General features: G+C 52.3%; 1 protein-coding gene across 1 annotated transcript in view; it reads right to left on the bottom strand.

Moving 5' to 3' along the window:
• Positions 1-390: 390 nt before the first annotated feature.
• Positions 391-19,218, bottom strand: part of DGAT2 (diacylglycerol O-acyltransferase 2) — a 32,475-nt gene continuing 13,647 nt past the window's right edge. The window contains 7 exon segments of the mRNA NM_205793.2: positions 391-1,745; positions 3,692-3,894; positions 4,697-4,871; positions 5,441-5,645; positions 11,719-11,789; positions 12,159-12,266; positions 18,379-18,507. Coding sequence (NP_991362.2) covers positions 1,591-1,745; positions 3,692-3,894; positions 4,697-4,871; positions 5,441-5,645; positions 11,719-11,789; positions 12,159-12,266; positions 18,379-18,507 — 1,046 coding nt within the window. The 3' untranslated portion in view covers positions 391-1,590.

Genomic DNA, 19,218 nt, shown 5'->3' with positions numbered 1-19,218 from the left:
ATAGGAAAACCTGGTGTGCTGCAGTCCATGGGGTTTCAAAGAGTCGGACACAACTGAGCGACTGAACTGAACTGAACTGATGTTTCTGTTTGCACTCTGGTTCTTCTTGCTTACTCTCTCTGATGCAGCCAGCTGCCATGCTGTGAGCTACTCTATCAAAAGGCCCATGTGGCAAGGAACTGGGAATGGCCTCCGGTCAAAGCCAGTGAGAAGTGAATCCCACCAGCCGTCAAAAGAATGACCTTGGAAGTGGATCCTCCCCAGGATGAGCCTTGGGATGACTGCAGCCTAACTGATACCTTGACTGCAGCCTTGTATGAGACCCTGAAGCAGACCCAGTTAGGCTGTACCTTGACTACTGACCCTTAGAAACTGTAGACAATGTTGTTTGCAGCCACCAAGTTTTGGAGTAATTTATTACACAGCAATTGATAACTAATATACAAAGGGCCATTTGGGCTGAAGGAGAAAGTGGGAGAGGGCTTAGCAGGCAGCCCAGCTGGGGCAGTGGTCTCCCCAATCATCAGCAGCAAGATGCTAATGTGACCCTAACAATAACTCATAGAGGACACTTGTTTTCATTTATCCATTTAGGAATATACGAAAGTCTGACATGGTATAATGATCTCATCAAGAGAAAGCAGAGTACACAGAGTACTAGCTGTCCCCCCTGGCCCCCCTCTCAGAAAAGGCACAAATATATGAGGTTTGGGTTCGGGGAACTTCTGTTCTGGTACCAGTCTACTGCTCAGGCCCCTCTGTAAACAGGAAAGGGGACCCCTTCCTCGCATCCACTGCTGAGGATGTGGGTTAAGCAAAGCGAGGCCACTGGCAGGCCAAGGCAGGGTCTGTGCTGGGTCTGTGTCATCAGCCCCCTGAGGAAAACCAGTCACTCCAACCAGAACATGATGGGGCTTGATAACCCAAGAGATGGTTCATCTGGACAGCTCCATTCTCCAGCACAGGAACACTGCCACCCTGATCCTCTCTTTGGAGGCCAGTCCAGGCTCAGATTTCAGAGACTGGGGCCATGGCGGGTGGCAGAAAGGAGAATCAAGCTTGAATATTCCAGGTGCTTATCCCTGCACTCTTCAGCATGGGAACACCTGTTTCCTCTGTGTCTTTCCTTGGCAAGAGGGTTTAGTCCTGCAGTCAAGCCTTGGGTAGCTGGGCATAGAGATGTTTGTACTAGAGGAGGCTTCTGCCCCTCATCCCTCAGGGCCAAAGGGCAAATAATCTAACTGGCCCGAGTCACTAATGACTGTCCTTCTTCCCCAGTTAACCAGGACTGAATTTTCTCTGTAATTTGGGGGAGGAGAGAAGAGGGGTTGTGAAACCATAAAGGCCCAGATGTGGCAGCGCCCACCTGGAACAGGACAAACTGGAACTGAGAGAGCTTGAAATATTCCCTTTCTCCTTCTTAAAAAAGACCTAACATTGTAACGGTTTAACAAAATTATTATAATTTCTTTTAAATAACCCACAGACACCCATGATGCTTCCAAATTTACAGAACAAAAAGCACTTGAGAACTTGGTAGAAAACGATTTGCAGATGGTTCCTCCCAGAAGCTGGCCCCTGCAGACAGGCTCAGTTCACCTCCAGGACCTCGGTCTCCGGGAGGCCGAACTTGGTCTTATGCTGGTCGAAGAGCTTCACCAGGGCTTGCACGTACATGGCGTGGTACAGGTCGATGTCCTGCTGCGTCGGGCGCTCCAGCCTGGGGATGGTAATGGGCTCGCCCACTGCAGGGAGGGCAGAGGCCTCTGGTCAGTCAGTGCCGTTTGGCCCACCCTCCCTGGGCATTCACCGTGATGCTCTTGGCGGTGACCTTGTGCTACGAGCCAGCCACGCGCCAGGAACTGTGCTGGAAGTGCTCCGTTTCAGGCTGTCCCTTTCAAAGGTAAGAAGACTGGGGCCCAGGGTGATGGGAAGGGACCTGCCCAAGGCCACCTAGCCACTAAGCAGCAGGTGGGATCAAGTCCAGCTGCGCTCACTGCTCGCAGTACTTAGTTGGGAGCTCCCGTGAGAGGTGTGGGATCCAGGAATGGCTTTGCTTTTGCCTGCTCTGGGCACGTCACTGCCTCTCTGAGCCTTAGTTTCCTCACTGATCACAGGGGGACCCTTCCTTACAGGGCTTTGCTGAGGATTCTGTGCAATAATGCGATATGCTATGAGAACTGTGCTAAGGGCAGGAGAAAGGGACCACTTTCACAAATCCATGCGTAATTTTATTTTTTGTCATCCTCCTGCTTCCTCTCTGTACCCAGCTCATCCTGAAGTCCTATCAATGCTATTTCTGAAATTTCTTCCAAGTTCATGCACTTCTCTTCCATCTCTGCTGCTATTCCCTCTGTCCAAGCCAACTGCTACTACAAAAGACTCTGGACTGGTCTTGTGTATTCCATTTTTGTCCCTTCTAACTCTTTTTTCTAGGGCTTCCCTGGTGGCTCAGCTGGTAAAGAATGTGCCTGCCAATGCAGGAGATGCAAGAGACGTGGGTTTGATCCCTGGGTCAGGAAGATTCCCTGGAGAAGGAAATGGCAACCCATTCCAGTATTCTTGCCTGGAAAATTCCATGGACAGACGAGCCTGGTTGGCTACAGTCCATGGGGTCACAGAGATGGACACGACTGAGCAAACAGGCCTTTTATAACTCCTTTTCTATTCAGGAGTCCCAAGGATCATGCAGAGTCGGACATGACTGAGTGACTGAACTGAACTGAAGGATCACGTTAAAATGCAAATCTGAATCTCCCTTCCCCCAAACCCTCAAGCAATTTTCCATTCTTAAGGTGAAAAGCAAACTCCTTCACCCTGGGCACCAGACCCTATCCTTCTCCAGCCACCCTGTACATGGAAATGTTCCTGCTGTCTCACAGACATCAGACCTGGTATGGTGTATAACAAGAGTCAAGGGTGAGTCTGGGTCATGGGATTTAAAATGCAGGAAGTTGATCTCTTTGAAAAAAGTACAAAGCAAAACTTCTGGCCCTGATAACAACTCAAAGTATTTACGTGAGCTTTGGCCTCTGAAGTCCATGGCTTGTGGCCTCCATGCTCTTGTGTGAGTTCTGGATTGTGAACCATTAACAGACACACACACACTCCTACAATAGATAATTCCTTGGAATCCTCTAAATTGTCTCATATAAAAGCAACACAGCATGGCTGGGGGTGAGGTGGAGCCAGTTTTTTGCTCCACTTCTCATAGACTTCTGCTCCAGTCATATTGACTTCCTTCTGTTCCTCAAAAATCTATGTGATCCTGCTGTGAGAACTTCATTTAGGCTATTGTTTCTGACAAAAAGCCTCTTCCTCTTCTTTTTTTTCTGGATAATTCCTATTCGGCCAAGAGTGTAAGAGTCACTCCTCCCTGAGATCCACTAGGACCCTCCAGAGCACATCCATCTCACACCCCCTGTCGGGTCTTTACTGTAAGGGGGTCTTCCCTGATAGATTCATGATCTGCAAACACAGAACTGCTGAGTCCTGCTTTCTCATCCAGACAGCTTGGTTCATGGTAATGGAACTATGCCCCATCTCCCACCCACACCCATCACTACTATCAGCACCCAAACAGGTCCACGTCCTCATGGTTTAGAGCACGGACATCAGAGCCAGGGGCCTGGATTTGAATCCTAACTCTGTCACTAAACTAGCTGTGGCACCTGAGTTTAGGGGAGCTTACCGACAGTGGTGATGGGCTTGGAGTAGGGCACCAGCCCCCAGGTGTCAGAGGAGAAGAGGCCTCGACCATGGAAGATGCATGGGGCAAAGCCAATGTACTTCTGGAACTTCTTCTGCACCCACCGGCCCCAGGAGCCCTCCTCAAAGATCACCTGCTTGTACACCTCATTCTCCCCAAAGGAGTAGGTGGGAACCAGGTCGGCTCTGGAAGAGAGAGGCCAGGGTCTGTCTTGGCCCAATCACTGGCTTCCGTCCCTCCTGGCAGCCCCAGAGGCCCCAGACACCAGCCAAACTGCCCTCCCTCAGGGCTGTACAAGAGTCACCTGGGGGACCCCAGACCACATGTCCCCCCAGGGCCAAATGAGGGCAGGCCCCCTGCCCCTGTTGGCAGGTAGGGATCATGTCAGGGTTTTACAACGTGGCCCTGACCAGGCCCCTTAGCCTCACTCGATTTTCTGAAATGGAAAATGGGGATGGCATTCCTGCAGAATTCTGCAGGATCCAACAGGGCGGTAGAAGTAAATGTGCTCTAATGAAATGTGCTGAACAGGTGGCTACACAGAATGTGCCCCTGGTTTTCTAGAAAAGGTCACAGAAACCCAAGCTGCCCTGCTCCTCTCTGCCTGTGCTCAGGGTTTACTGCTCCAAGAGGCCTTCCTTGATATTTCCAGCCACACACCATTCTCCTTCCTGGCCTTCCGCTCTCCGAGCTGTGTGACAGGCTTTGGCATAGGGCACACAATGCTGCCTCTGGGCCTGATGGGCCTTTCACCCCACCTGCCGGGGCCCAGGAGACTCAGGTTGCATTTTTGTCCACCCAGCCACCCTTGGCCTGAACCTCTGGTCTCCAACATCCCCTTCTCCATGGATGGTTAACTCCCTTCTCTGCCTTCCTAGAATATGGGTCCTGCCTCCAGGAGCCAAGGAGCTGCTGACCTGGGCTGAGCAGAGCTGTGGCTGGGGTGTGGGCATGTGTGTGCATACACGTGTTCTGAGACGCACTCACCCATGGCGCAGGGCCAGTTTCACAAAGCCCTTGCGATTGCGCAGGGTGACTGCATTCTTGCCGGGCATGGAGCTCAGGGATTCAGCCGCGCCCCCCACCACGATGATGATGGCATTGCCACTCCCATTCTTTGAAAGCAAGTAGTCTATGGTGTCCCGGTTCACTGGGCAGATGCCTGGGGAGTGGAGGGGGGACACACAGTCAGGGATGGACTTCCTACCTTCTGCACGTGGTCAAATATAGACAGAGCCCTGGATTTGGTTCCCAGACCTAGCCCAGCCACTTAGAAGAACAGCCCCACGTAAGTCATTCTATTTTCTGAGCCTCAGCTTACTTATCTGTAAAATGGGGATGACACAGGGTTGTTTAGGGAATGCATTCATTTGGCAAACGTTCCCTGAGGTCCTAACTCTGCTGAGTGGTGCCAGGTGCCAGGAACCCCAGTAAGTCAGGCTGGTGGGGATCAAGGTGGATAGAACATGAGAGTCATGGACAATGATCAGATTGTGCAAAGGGCAGCACAGGGCCTGGGGATGCCCAGAAAAAGGGGTCAGAGAAGGTTTCCTAGGGATGACGTTATGCTAGTTGAATCCAGAAGATCATATGAACAGTTCTCTCGCTCAGCCCTGACACACCAGGTCCGTGGCTGGCCACATCTCACAGGACCAGGCACTAGAGCACAGTGGATTGGCTTCCTGGCCAATGGAGAGGCTCAGACAGGGGCACTCAGAGGTGGATTCTCACCTCCAGACATCAGGTACTCCCGCAGCACTGGCATCCGGAAGTTGCCGGCCAGCGTGGCCAGGTAGGGCCTTATGCCAGGGAACTTCTTGCTTACTTCTGTGGCCTCTGTGCTGAAGTTGCAGAAGGCACCCAGGCCCATGATGCCATGGGGATGGTACCCAAAGATGTAGTTCCTGCTGGTCAGTAAGTTGTGTGTCTTCACCAGCTGCAGGGAAGACCTTGGGTCAGAGCAAACTGGCCAGGAAGGGGTACCGGGGAACACCCAGAGGTGAGGGAAGCACTGGGCGTGCCCTGCTCCCCGGAGTCTGGGTCTGAAGGACTGGAGTGACGCCCCCTAGACCTCAGACTCTCGTCACTGGGCCTCAGTGCTGGGGACTTGAAAGTCACCATTGGACTTCGAGTCCCTGGGAAGGGAGTAAGACACTTCTTCATTCCCCGTTTTTCCAGCCAAACACACCAAGTCCTCTAATTGCACTCTGCCAGCCTCCTGCATTCCCTCCCTCTGGGCCCAGCCCCCTCACCACAGCCAGAGTGACTGCTCTAAAAGCCCAGTGAAATCTCTGTCACTCTCAGATAAACAGGGATGTCCAGCTCCCATCGGGGTAAAGTCCAAGTCCCTAACTTTGGCCAGAGAAGGGACAGAGCATCTGGCCTGAACAGAAACTTCCTCCCAGGCAGCCAAACTCAGGTCAGGCTCCGATGCAGGAAGGACAAGGACGAGTCACAGCCCTGGTGCCAGCCACAGTGGGGGTGGGGAGGTCAGCTGTGCAGCTGGGGTGGCTGACCTGAGGTGCTATCCACAAAGCTGTCCTGGGATGGTCTTGAGGACTGGCTTCCTCGGGCCCACCCCCCGCCCTGGGGCTGGCGGCCTGGACAGTGGGGTGGGCGGTGCTAAGTTGCCCTAATCCCTGAGCACCAAGAGGCACCCACCCAGCACTACAGGGAACACCAAGGGGGTGGAAGGTGCTGGGCGGGATGGAGAGGATGGGCATTCTGCTCAGAAAACATCACTTTTTTCCCAACTAGAAAAATACTGAATAATCAGAGAATTTTAAAAATACAGGAAAGTCAGAAGAAAATAAAAAACCTGTCATACTTCCCTCCAGATAAACCACTCTGACATGTTGAGTTTTTTTCCTACTCAAATACACATGTTCTTTTTTAAAAATCCCCAAACTGAGGTCATATGGTTGGTATGACTTTTATATAACTACCTCCCAAGCATGTCAAAGCTATTTTTTTCTTATCAGAATCCCTCAGTAACATGTCTTCTCACAGCTGTGCTACATGAATAGGATTGTTATCCAGCCTATACTGATAAAAAGCTTTGAAAAGCTTCTATAGTTTCCCTCAGAAATAATGCTTCCATAGATATCTTATTTTTGTCTTCATGTCTGTTTGCATTCTTAAGACAAACTTCTAGAAATACAGCTCCTGGGTCAGAGGGTAGGACCACTTTGGTCTGGTGGGCTGCCCTGCCTCTGGAGACAGGCTGCTGGTAACATTCCTACCAGCAGGGCCTCAAGGCTCCCCCTGCCCTGCGCTGGGGCCAGCTGGAAGCAGAGTCCCCCGCTACCAGCAGAAGAGCAAGGGCCGGGGCTTCTATGACGCTGGATTTGGGAACTGCCTGGCCTAGGGAAGGACCTCGTGCTCAACTTGAGGGGGTGGGGTGCTGGTGACTGGTCTCCAGGAAACTGAAACCTGAACCTGCAGGCAATGGAGGCCAGAAGGGGATGGGAGTGAAGGTAGCTGGCACACCTCCCAGCTCTGCAACTACCAGGACATGTCAGCGTGAGCCAGAACCCCTGTGCTGTGTGCCCGGATGCTCGGGACACTCGTACTCTTTCTCCTTCGTTGCCTTTGTTGAGCAGATTAAAACTGCTCAAAACCCCAAGTGATCTCCAGCTGCCCACCACATAAAAGGGGAGCAGCAGCAGCTGCATCCACAGCCGGTGGGGATGCAGCTTGACACGAGCTCCACGAGGCGGTGGTTCTGGGGTTTTGCCCCTGAGAGCAGCTGCGCCCACCACTTTAGCTTTCGGGAAAGCCAGAATGAAAAAGCACCTCATGCCAGTCTCCATAGAGGAGGAAGGCATGGAGGTGAGAGCGGAGGCAGCCAGTACTGCGATGGAAACCTGCTCCTGAGCTGAGGGCCAGGCCCAGGAACCTGCTGGACAGCGTGGGCGGGAAGAGCCCTGATCTGGGCCATTCCTTCGATCGCGGGGTAGACTGAGGCCCAGAGAAAGGAGTTGCTGCTCCCCCGGGAGCTCACAGCGGATCCTTCCCTACCTCTAGACTTGGCCACCCAGCTGTGCTTTCCCCGGTCCTGAGCTACAGATGGGCCACTTGGCGGAGCCCTAGCTGGTCCCTTAAATAATTTCCTCTCTGCACCCCAAGCCTCTATCTGGTTAAATGAGGTGTCCTGCGGCAGAGTGCAGGTTCTTTGTTCCCGGTGCAGCACCCAGAAAAGTGCAGGCACCTGATATGGCTTTGATCTGACTTCGTGCCACACTCCTCCCCTTGGGTGCACAGAGTGTCCCCTCGGGGGGAGGAGGAAGGGCAGTGCTGATGAAGGCTCTGTTGATGCACCTGATCTCGTGTCTCCTGACTGTTTCCAATGGCAAAGTCTCAGCCCCAAGCGCTGGCCAGGCCAGGCCAGGCCTGCTGGCCGACACAAGCCTGCAAGTCGCTCCTCACACCCTGTCTCTCCCTGGCAGGCACAGTGGTCAGATAGCTTTGTCCCAGCCTGGCACCTTATAGAGGAAGAAACTCAGAACCAGAGAGGAGCAGAGACTCGCCTAAGCTCACGTAGCAGGGCACTGGGGCAGAGGAACGAAGGAATGAGAACATGGGCCCTGAGGCAGACACTGCCTTGGTTTCTATACTAGCCTCGCACCTTGGGACAGTTCCTCCTCTTTGGGCCTCAGTAGGTCCATCTGTGAAATCAGGCAGATGGACAGATAAGTGACTGTAAGCTCAGAGAGTCCTTCCTAGTCTCTTCTCCAAAGACCCTGCCCATCACCAGGCACTGCCCACTCCTCTTCCAGGTAGCCAGTGGTCCTGGTGGCTGGCAGTGAACACATAAGCCCCACCTCTGCTGGGAGAAAGGATGTTTTTTGGGCCAGCTGAGCAGCTCTGGTGGCAAAGACCTTCACCGACAAGGGCGTGGGGAGGTATAGGTGGGTGGGCACAGTTAGAGAGCATGCCCCAACCATTGGCAAGAGGCCAGGAAAAGGGTGTGGAACAGAAGGGTCATACACGACTCCATCAATCCTGACATCAGTTCACAAAGGCCAAACCTCCCTGCACAGAAGAGGAGCCTGAGGTCCCGAGGGTCAGGGACTCTGCCAAGACCACCATCAGGCAAGGGCAGAGCCCAGGATGAGGCATGAGACCTCAGGCTCAGCCTGGCTTTGGTTCTGGCAGGACCTAGGGCCCCTCCCAGGGCCAGCTCACCTGGGCCATGTGGAGCCAACCCCCAGCAGACTTCTTGGAACACAGGTGAGACAAGGGACATGGGTTTTGTTTTGGTTCTTCTGGGAGGGTAGAGATCAGTGGGAAAGGGTACCTGTCTGTCCCAGCTCTGACCAACAGTCATCAGGTCATCCTGTTCTGGATGGAGGGAGCTATCAGCCTTGAAGAGGTTTCCTGCGGGGCAGGCTACTCTGGGGCCCCCAAGGAAAGAGCCCCAGCAGAGAGAAAGAGTCCATAATCCCTCACAATGAACCATAATTTACCACTTTTCTGGCATGTGAACAGCTCCATTTTACAGATAAGGATAACGAGGCTTAGTGGGCTTGAGAAAGCGTGCTCATAGTCCCATGTGCCGAAAGCGACAAAGCCCAGCAGGATCCATCAGAAGGGCAAGGGCAGGGACCAGGCACATGCATCCCCAGGCCCAGCAGAGCCCAGCAGTGCACAGGGACTACAGTGCACTAACAGAGGCCAGAGAGCAGAGGGACAGGGCAGGACCTCAACCCGGATCCCCAACGGCACAGCAGAGGGAGGGAGCCCCGTGAAGTGGGGCACACCTGGACTGCATCTCTCCCAGAGCAAGAAGCAGTAGGAGTTCAGTGGGAAAGAGCGTGGGGCCCGGGTTCTAACACTAGCCCCGGCACGGAGTCACTGCGCAACTTGGACCAGTCCTTGCCCCTCTGTGGGACTCAGTTTCCTCACCTTCAAAATGAGAGGGTTGGGTCCTATGAGGCAACATCCTCCTAGCAACAACAGCCTTGGTTTCCTTGCGGCCAGAGAGACGGGGTCCAGAAAAGGGAGGAGCAGGGACCCTGACCCCAAAGGTCCCGTGGAAACCGGGCCCAGGCTGGGATGGGCAGAGGGAGCCAGCCCGGGGTGCCACCCCTACAATACTGAGTGCAGCACAAAAATGCAGGGTTACCTGACCACCTCCCCCAGGCAGCAGGCCAGGATGCCTCAATCACTGACTCACAACAGCAAACACACACCACCCTGTGTCATGCACACTCCCACATTCACACACGCTTTCTCCATTCTTCAGACTCCACTGATTTCTGCCAGGTTACCTCAGCACCTGGGATGTGCCAGGGCTGGGGTGCCGGGCGAGCTGCCTAGACAGGTCTCTCCCCTGCAGGGAAAGCCTTCAGGATTCTGCCAGAGTTCTCCACCATCCACCAGCATCACCCACGTGCACCAGGGCCTGGATGCCCCGGCCCTACCAACCTGGCTTGCAGACCACCGGCAAGGGGCCTGAAAGAATGGCACTGAAAGCCAGACCAAGCCACTTTTTATCTTGTCAGGACCTTGACTTTGGCCCCAGAGAAGACAGATGCTCAGAAGACCAGTGTGGGAGCAGCCAGTGGCACAGGAGGAAGGATACCCAGAGATCAACTTAGTCTAAACTGGTTGTCTGTGAGGAGACAACCTCAGCTTCACCCAGGGTCAGACTGGGCTGCTTCTCCTGCCTCTGTCCTCCAAGCCTGAGGGAAGCGCGAGGATTTGTCCAAGCGTATCTCCCAGAGCTCTGCTGCATAGGAGGGTAGTGTGCTGTGGTGGGAAGTGTCCAGACTTGAACCAAGACAACAGCTGGAGTCTTGGCTCAGTTCCCTGTTAGCTTCATTCAGCTGTGCTGCTCTCTGACCTTCAGTTTCCTCTTCTGTAAAAATGGGATAAAATGAATACCCGCCATACAGGGTGCAGCGAGAGTTAAAGGAGACTCCTTGGGGAAGGCACTGCCCCTGAGAAGGCTCCCAGTGAATAGAAGTCCTCCCTTCCCCTCCACCTTCTCCCCATCCTCCCCATCCCAGGCTTCTTGCTCAAGCTCAGGTGCTGTGTTCTCATGATTTTCCCTGCCCCTTCAGTGCTGCTTCTCTTCAGGATGGGGTTCAAGGAGCAGCACCTTCAGAAGCCTTTCCCAAGCACTTCAGCAGTGAGACTCTCACTCTTCATTCACTGCACACCAAATTTTCTGGCCCCTTATTCCCATGACCAGGACCCCTGGTGACCCACCCACGACTGGCTGAGAGAGGTGAAATTTCTGTAAGACCTTCAGACGGAAAGAAAGCCCCTCACACCTATTGCTAATCTTGGTTCAGACCAGATAAACTTGGACTACCTTAGTATTGTCTTGATAAATCACTTCCTTTTTCATATTTTTTGGCTCCATCATGCAGTTTGCAGGATGTTAGTTCCTCGACCAGGGAATAAACTGGGGCATAACAGTAAAAGTGCTGAGTCCTAACCACTGGACCACCAGGGAATTCCCAGTCACTTCCATTTTAAGTTATGACTTTAATATTCACTGAAAGCAGACAAGCAACAGCCATAGTGTCTACTATTATTCCTGCTCCTTACATCACCCAGGGTCTCAGTGTCTGAAACAGCTTTTAGATCCAAATGCTAGAAGAAGTCTTGTTTAGCCAAGGAACAAAGAAGCTTCTTTCTTTCTGAAAATGGGGATCAATAACTAGCATGCTTCCCTTTTTGCCTTGGCTGCTAGGAGGCTCAGAGGTGATCATGAAGTTCAATCACTGCAACTCTGTTGACACTTATGGATGAATTACTAGTATGTTTTCCTCCAAGTCTTGATTTTTCTTTTTACCTGGTACAGAATTATATGTATGTATCTTAAATTGCCTCAAATCCTGCATAAAGTAGGGTAGAATATCGACAGATGCTCATAGTGGGAGATGTCACCTTGTTCAACCCTGCACACATGATCGCTGTGGATGGGTAAGTTAAGGCATGACTTCAGATTTCCCATCCATTCCCACCCTCCCAAGATAACACCTGCAAGTTTTTACCTGAATGGGAAAGTAGTCTCGAAAGTAGCGCCACACAGCCCAGTTTCGGACCCACTGTGACCTCCTGCCACCTTCCAGGGAACAGAACACAGTGTTGAGAAGGAGTAGGAGTGGGGGAGGGTGACGTTCACGCAGAGCCAGTGTGGACCCCTGAGCTAGGTGACCAGCACCCTAGGCAGCATTCTCCCCCTCCAAACCCCTTTCCATGTTCATTCCCTCACGTTATGGACACCCGGCACTGAGTGTGAGCTCCGGAGAGAAGCATGATGGTGACCTTAGAGACTCCTCTGCCTTCAGAACCATGCCCAGGCTTAGCCCAACACTATTCACGCAGTAGGTGCTAACTCAAGAAGGGGCAGTACCCACAACGAGGAACTTCAGCTTGTGCAGGAGGGAGTGTCCCGAGGGCGGGGGTCAGGCAGGGTGACCCGTGCTCCTACCTTTCTTGGGTGTGTTCCAGTCAAACACCAGCCAGGTGAAGTAGAGCACGGCAATGAGCCAGCAATCGGTGCAGAATGTGTACATGAGGATGACGCTGCAGGCCACTCCTGGGGAAAGGCAGATGGTCCCGGGTCAGGCCTGTGCTCCCGACATGGGCTTTAGTACCCTCTGGACATAGGGTCACTAGGTGACTGAGCGTTTACTGTGGCCCTAAGCTAGGCACAGCTGGGGCCCTGGGCAGAGGGCCATGGGGAGGGCGAGGTGGGGAGGGGGGTGAAGATGTTCCTGAGAGGAGCAGGCTCACCGGGACATGAGCCTCATCTTCTACGTTCTGATGGGCTGTCCTAGCATCAAGAGGCACTTGGGCTCCATGCTGTCTGGGCAGCAGCACCATAGGTGATGGATGTTAACTCAGAGCCTTACAGCTGTCCTTTCTGCCCCTCCTTTCGTGTTCTCCCCACCTGAGTGCCCACCAGAGTGACTGTGGATGAGGGGAGGGACCTGCCAAGTGCCTCTGTATCTCAGGACTTGGGCTGAATCACTGTCTTGAGAGCCAAAGGGCAGGAAAATGGTGATCCCTTGTCATCTGCAACCCAGTCCCATTCTAAGCTCCTGAGCTAGCCTCTTGCCAAGGGAGCTAAAAATGGTACAACTATCTTGGGACCGGTAGTAAACACAGAGTGGTCAGGTGTCCGGGTTTTCAGGACCACCATAGGAGTGTGACACCATAGATGGGGAAGATGGGGCTCTAAGTATCTGGAGTCAACAAAACCCTGTTAAAGGCCAGCTGTGAAGTACTTGAGGCAGCTTGGTGAATGGCAATGTTTAAGTTAGGGCCACTTACACAGTCACTCACCTTGTTGAGTGGTTTGCCCCTGGTCCCCTTTCTTAGGCCTAGAAAAAGGGTCACAAGCCCCCTAGACTCCACAGGGTATCCAAGTGCCTTCAGAGGCTAGATAGATGCTCCAGGTGGGCCTGGGCAGGGTTGTGAGGTTCAGGTTAGGATCTGAGCAGCCTGGAAACCTAGCTGCTGTCAAAGCCCTAACTCTGTTGAGGGGCACCAGGACCAGAGCGGGTGGAGCCCCAGGCTGCACTGCCTAAATGTCTGGGCTCTCTGGGAAGCTGGGAATCCCTTGCCACTGTCCTTACTCTGGTGCTGAGGCAGCCTGGGAGGAGGAAAAGAGAACAGATGGAGAGTCTGGAGACTGCATTCTAGTTCCGGACTTTCTCAGCTGGGGGCCCTGCTCCCTCTAAGCCCTGTGTGTCCACAGCTGTCGCATTGGTATCTGCCTCCCCCAGCAGACTCCTTCCATCAGAAGGCCCTTCAGTTCCTGGGCTCCCTGGGAGCTGGAACCAGGTCAGACAAACTTCTCCAGCCCCAGCAACCACCACTGCTGCTACTGCTAAGTCACTTTAGTCGTGTCCAACTCTGTGCGACCCCATAGACGGCAGCTCACCAGGCTTCCCCATCCCTGGGATTCTCCAGGCAAGAACACTGGAGTGGGTTGCCATTTCCTTCTCCAATGCATGAAAGTGAAAAGTGAAAGTGAAGTCGCTCAGTCGTATCCAACTCTTAGCGACCCCATGGACTGCAGCCTACCAGGCTCCTCCGTCCATGGGATTTTCCAGGCAGGAGTACTGGAGTGGGGTGCCATTGCCTTCTCCGAGCAACCACCACAGGAAAGGTTTATTGAGCAAAAATGAGCTAAATCCATCACATAAGTTTGCCTTTCTCAGAGACTAAGCCCAGTCCTCTGAACAGGGGGCTCCCTGGTCCATTCTTGTAGGGCAAGGGACTGCAGCAGGAACCCCGCCCCCCACCCAGTCCCCTCGGGTCCAGGAGATGTAAACAATTTTTGGCTCCACATGCAGAAGGTTCAGGACCCACCTTTACAATCACCCCTCCCCATAGAACACAGTCAAGCTCGTGATTCAGAACTGCTCCTCAAAGCCCATGAGCGGGCAGCCTATGGCTGCCCAATGCAGGGAGGCAGCAGTCAGGCCCATGAAGAGCATGGACATGCTCTTACATGAAGCTGGGGTCCTGCTGGCTCACTGGCCACGGCCCATCCTTGAATCTCCATTTCCAACAGCGTGTTGGGAAGATTACATGAGATAATGTGGGAAGAAGACTTCTACACAGTTAAGTGTCCAATCTGAGATCCATGGACTTGGATGGGGGAAAAAATAACATCTTAATGTTCCTTCATCTCTTATAGAAATGCAATGCTTCCTTCATTTATGAACGTACCAGACTGCAGTAGTCTTAGCAGTCTTTATGGCTGCTGCTAGATCTTTTTATTTAACATAGTAACAAAAAATAATGTCACTATATGTGGAATCTGATTTAATACGTGTGTGTTTATATTTTAATACCATTGGCTTCCTTTGAAATCCAATTGTTTTGTATTATGCATTTAAAAACTCGGAATGAAGCAACTCCTGCAGCTCAACTTCAGAAAAATAAACGACCCAATCAAAAAGTGGGCCAAAGAACTAAACACATTTCTCCAGAGGAGACATACAGATGGCTAACAAACATATGAAAAGATGCTCAACATCACTCATTATCAGAGAAATGCAAATCAAAACCACAATAAGGTACCATTTCACGCCAGTCAGAATGACTGCGATCCAAAAGTCTACAAGCAATAAATGCTGGAGAGGGTGTGGAGAAAAGAGAACCCTCTTACACTGTCGGTGGAAATGCAAACTAGTACAGCTACTATAGAGAACAGTGTGGAGACTCCTTAAAAAACTGGAAATAGAACTGCCATACGACCCAGCAATCCCACTGCTGGGCATACACACAGAGGAAACCAGAATTGAAAGAGACACATGTACCCCAATGTTCATTGCAGCACTGTTTATAATAGCCAGGACATGGAAGCAACCTAGATGTCCATCAGCAGACGAATGGATAAAGAAAGCTGTGGTACATATACACAATGGAGTATTACTCAGCCATTAAAAAGAATGCATTTGAATCAGTTCTAATTGATTCATTCAAATGAGGTGGATGAAACTGGAGCCTATTATACAGAGTGAAGTAAACCAGGAAGAAAAACACCAATACAGTATACTAACGCATATATATGGAATTCAGAAAGATGGTAACGATAACTCTGTATGTGAGACAGCAAAGAGACACAGATATATAGAACAGTCTTTTGGACTCTGTGGGAGAGGGTGAGGGTGGGATGATTTGGGAGAATGGCATTGAAACATGTAAATTACATATGTGAAATGAATCACCAGTCCAGGTTTGATGCATGATACAGGGTGCTCGGGACTGGTGCACTGGAATGACCCAGAGGGATGGGATGGGGAGGGAAGTGGGAGGTGGGTTCAGGATGGGGAACACATGTACACCCATAGCGGATTCATGTCAATGTATGGCAAAACCAATACAATGTAAAGTAAAAAAATAAATAAATAAATAAAACTGAGATTAAAATAAATAAATAAATAAAAACTCGGAATGAATAAGGTTTAGAGCCTTAACCAGAATACCAGGGGGACCCGTGGCACAGGAATGGTGGCACAGAGTCACTCCATTGTTCCAGAGGGAGGCTGACAGGGCCACAGCATCCTTTGCAATGCCAGGCAAGCCTCTGCCAGCAGATATGGGTGGCAGTGGGAGGGAGTGGCTGGGGCTGCTCAGGGCAGTAATTAGCAGCAGCTCGGCAGACCTGCTCGTCCATGCAGGCTTGGCTCCCACCTACACAAGGGATTTCGGGAAGATGCTGGGCCGGTTTCCGGGCTGTGGTTAGACTTGATCAGTCAAGCTCGGGGCAGTACCTGCCGCACGCTACAGGAGTCTGGGGTTCTACAAGCCACTCAGCATCTCATCAGCCAAGCTCTGACCCACTAAGACAATAGGACAGTGGTGGCTTCTGGGTGCAGATGAGGGGGAAGGGAGCTGGTACAGCAGACTGGGCAGGGGCCTGGAGGCTGGAGTCCATGCGGTCTTGCACTGGTCCTGTCACTTCCTTCTTATGTGATTCTGGACAAGGCTCTGCCCTCACTGGGTGCCTGATTCTTATCTGAAAACAGAGGGGTGCTCTCTACTCCAGGATTCTAAAAATTGGCCAGGCAGGCCAAGTTGGAAGTTTGAGCCCTGAGGGAGCCAGTTTAATCTGCTCTGTTCCCTAGACCACTGTTCCTTTATCTTGTTAAGGCCCATTGCTGTTGTTCAGTCGCTAAGTCGGGTCTGACTCTGTGACCCTATGGACTGTAGCACACCAGGTTCCTCTGTCCTCCACTATCTCTTGGAGTTTGCTCAGATTCATGCCCATTGAATCGGTGATGCTATCTAACCTATGGTTTTTCCAGTAGTCACATACGGATGGGAGACTTGGACCATAAAAAAGGCTGAGTGCTGAAGAACTGATGCTTCTGAATTGTGGTGCTGGAGAAGACTCTCTTGAGGGTCTCTTGGACTGCAAGGAGATCAAACCAGTCAATCCTAAAGGAAATCAGCTCTGAATAGTCATTGGAAGGACTGATGCTGAAGCTCCAATACTTTTAGGCCACCTGATTCAAACAGCTGACTCATTGGAAAAGACCTGATGCTGGGAAAGACTGAAGGCAAAAAGAGAAGAGGGCAGCAGAGGGTGAGATAGCATCAGCGGCTCAATGGACATGACTTTGAGCAAACTCCAGGAGATAGTGGTCCATGTGCCTCTGTAAAAATCTGAGGATAGCAACTGCCCTTCATCCAGAAAAACGTGAACATAGTCTCACATGGAATTTTCTATCTAGTCTTAGGGGCTCATAGGCCCCCAAAGCCCACTCTTGGGTCTTACAGTGAAGACTGGCCATTTCAGACCAGGCACACTGATTTTGGGCTCCCTGGTGAGCACTCCAGGCTCCTGTTTAATTTTTAACTCTGCCACTTAATGAGCTTCACCATCTCTGAGTGTCACTGAGCCTCTATGAGTCTCCATTTTCTCACCTATGAAGTGGAAAGCCTAGTCCACTGTGTGTGTGTATGTGTGTGCATGAATGTGTGCACGCTCAGCCATGTCTGACTCTTTGCAACCCCTTACACTGTAGCCCACCAGTCTCCTCTGTCCATGGGATTTTTCAGGCAAGAATACTGGAGTGGGTTGCTATTTCCTTCTCAAAGGGATCTTACTGACCCAGGGATTGAGCTCACATCTACTGAAGGGGCTCAATAACTAGCACCCCCATTCCATCACTCTGCCCTGCCAAGGGAGGGAGGGGCAGCTGCTGCTCTGGAAATGTGGTCTCAGAGGCCCCCAAGCCTCCTGGGAGGACGGCTCAGCACTGACATGGTAACTCCTGATAATCCCCATAGGCCTGAACAACCCTGAAGAGGGGGCCACCCAGAGGGACTCATTCGGGCACTGGAACGTACTCGGTGAGGCTCAGCAGCACGTGTGTCTGCCCTGACATGTTGGGGAAGGGACACCTGGCCCTTGGGGAAGAGGAGAGACTGCTGGGGAGCAGGGCCTGGCTCAGGCAGGGGCCCTTCCTCCTCCTGGACAACCCATGGTGCCCTGATCCTGGTCTGGATGGCAACCCAGGAGACAGTGGCACCAACCCGGACTTGCAGAAGAAGCAACTCAAGCACTAACGTGGGCAGTATCAAGAGAGGAAAGGAGAAGCTTTGAGCGGGTTGCGGAAGCAGCTGGGGGCGGTGTTCAACAGCGGGTGGGTGAGGCTGGGGCGGGGGGAGCTTGGAGGGTATGTCCCAGTAGCAGCTCCCGTAGATTGGGGACCACCCCCACCGGTCCAGGCCCTGTGTGGCCTGTGTGGCAGCCTTTTCCTCATATCCAAAGTGAGTAAATTGATTTTTAAAGGGTTCAAGGAACCTGTGTAAAGTCACAGAGCTTATGTGTAGTCGAGTTGGGACTAATCCCAGGACCAGACCAGCCTAAGACAATGCAACGTGCCTATAGGAAAATGTCTGTTGGGAGGCAGGGTGGCATGTGGGAACAGCACATGCTTTGGGGGTGGTGCGGGGGGGCGGTCCTGTAGACCTGGACTCAAATGTGTGACTTTGGACAAGTTACTCACCTTCTCTGAGACTTGGGCTTTCTATCTGTGAAATGGGAACCATACCACCACCTCCCACTGAATCTCACTGAGTCCCCAAGCCTGCCTGGGGTACAGCACTTGATAGGGGACCAAGAAGGACCCCTCAGCTCTCTAACATCCCCGCCTGCCCTGACCCTCTGAGCCCCAGCTTACCCAGCACGAGGAAAGACAGGACCCATTGTAGCACCGAGATGACTTGGAGCTGCTTCTCTACCTTGGACCTATTGAGCCAAGTGACAGAAAACAGGTCCTGGAGGGCAGAGAGGATGCTGGAGCCAGTGCCTGTGACAGACAGAAGACAGATGTCAGCCTGTCCGCCCTTCCCTGCAGCTGCAGAGTACCCCACACCAGCCCACCTCCCCACAGACGCCTTCCTAGACATGAGAGGGGCACAGGCCAAAGAATCAGACGGACCTGGGCTCGCATCCCGGCCCTGTCACACCACAGTTTTGTAATTCTGGGCTGCTCACATGCTGCACTTCCCTCTGCCCCAGTTTCTATATATACCCAGTGGGAATGATGTCCCCCCCCCCACCACAAAGGGTCATTTTGGAGACCAAATAGGGTATCCAAAGAGGCGAGGGGGAGGCTTGCCATAGTTTCCAATTCTCATTCCTCACCTCTACCCCAGTCAAACCCCTATCTTTTCCTTTATCTGGATCTAGTACAAATATTTAACCTTTGCTATCTGGGTCTGTGAGGCCAGGGACAGAGGGCCAACATCCAGTTTGTAATGTTTTCTTTTCCTCCAAGTGTACTTTGAGCACCCCCAATCCTTGAGCCACCCCCACCCCTTTATCTCCAGGACTAATACCCTCTCCCAGGGAGCTGAGCCCTCTTGCCCTTGCCCAACACCATCAATACCACCTTCAGGGGAATTCACACTTTGAGCTTCACCTCAGCGCCCAAAGCCCAGGGCTCAGAGAGGAACTGGGCAGGAACCTCTGCTTCCCTAGAGGATCCAGTGGCCACTGAGTTTTGGGCAGCCTGGGA

This window comes from Bos taurus, chromosome 15, assembly GCF_002263795.3.
Source record: "Bos taurus isolate L1 Dominette 01449 registration number 42190680 breed Hereford chromosome 15, ARS-UCD2.0, whole genome shotgun sequence".
NCBI lineage: Eukaryota > Metazoa > Chordata > Mammalia > Artiodactyla > Bovidae > Bos > Bos taurus.
The sequence above is the reverse complement of the archived record's forward strand: the minus strand, read 5'-3'. Positions and strand labels throughout refer to the sequence as shown.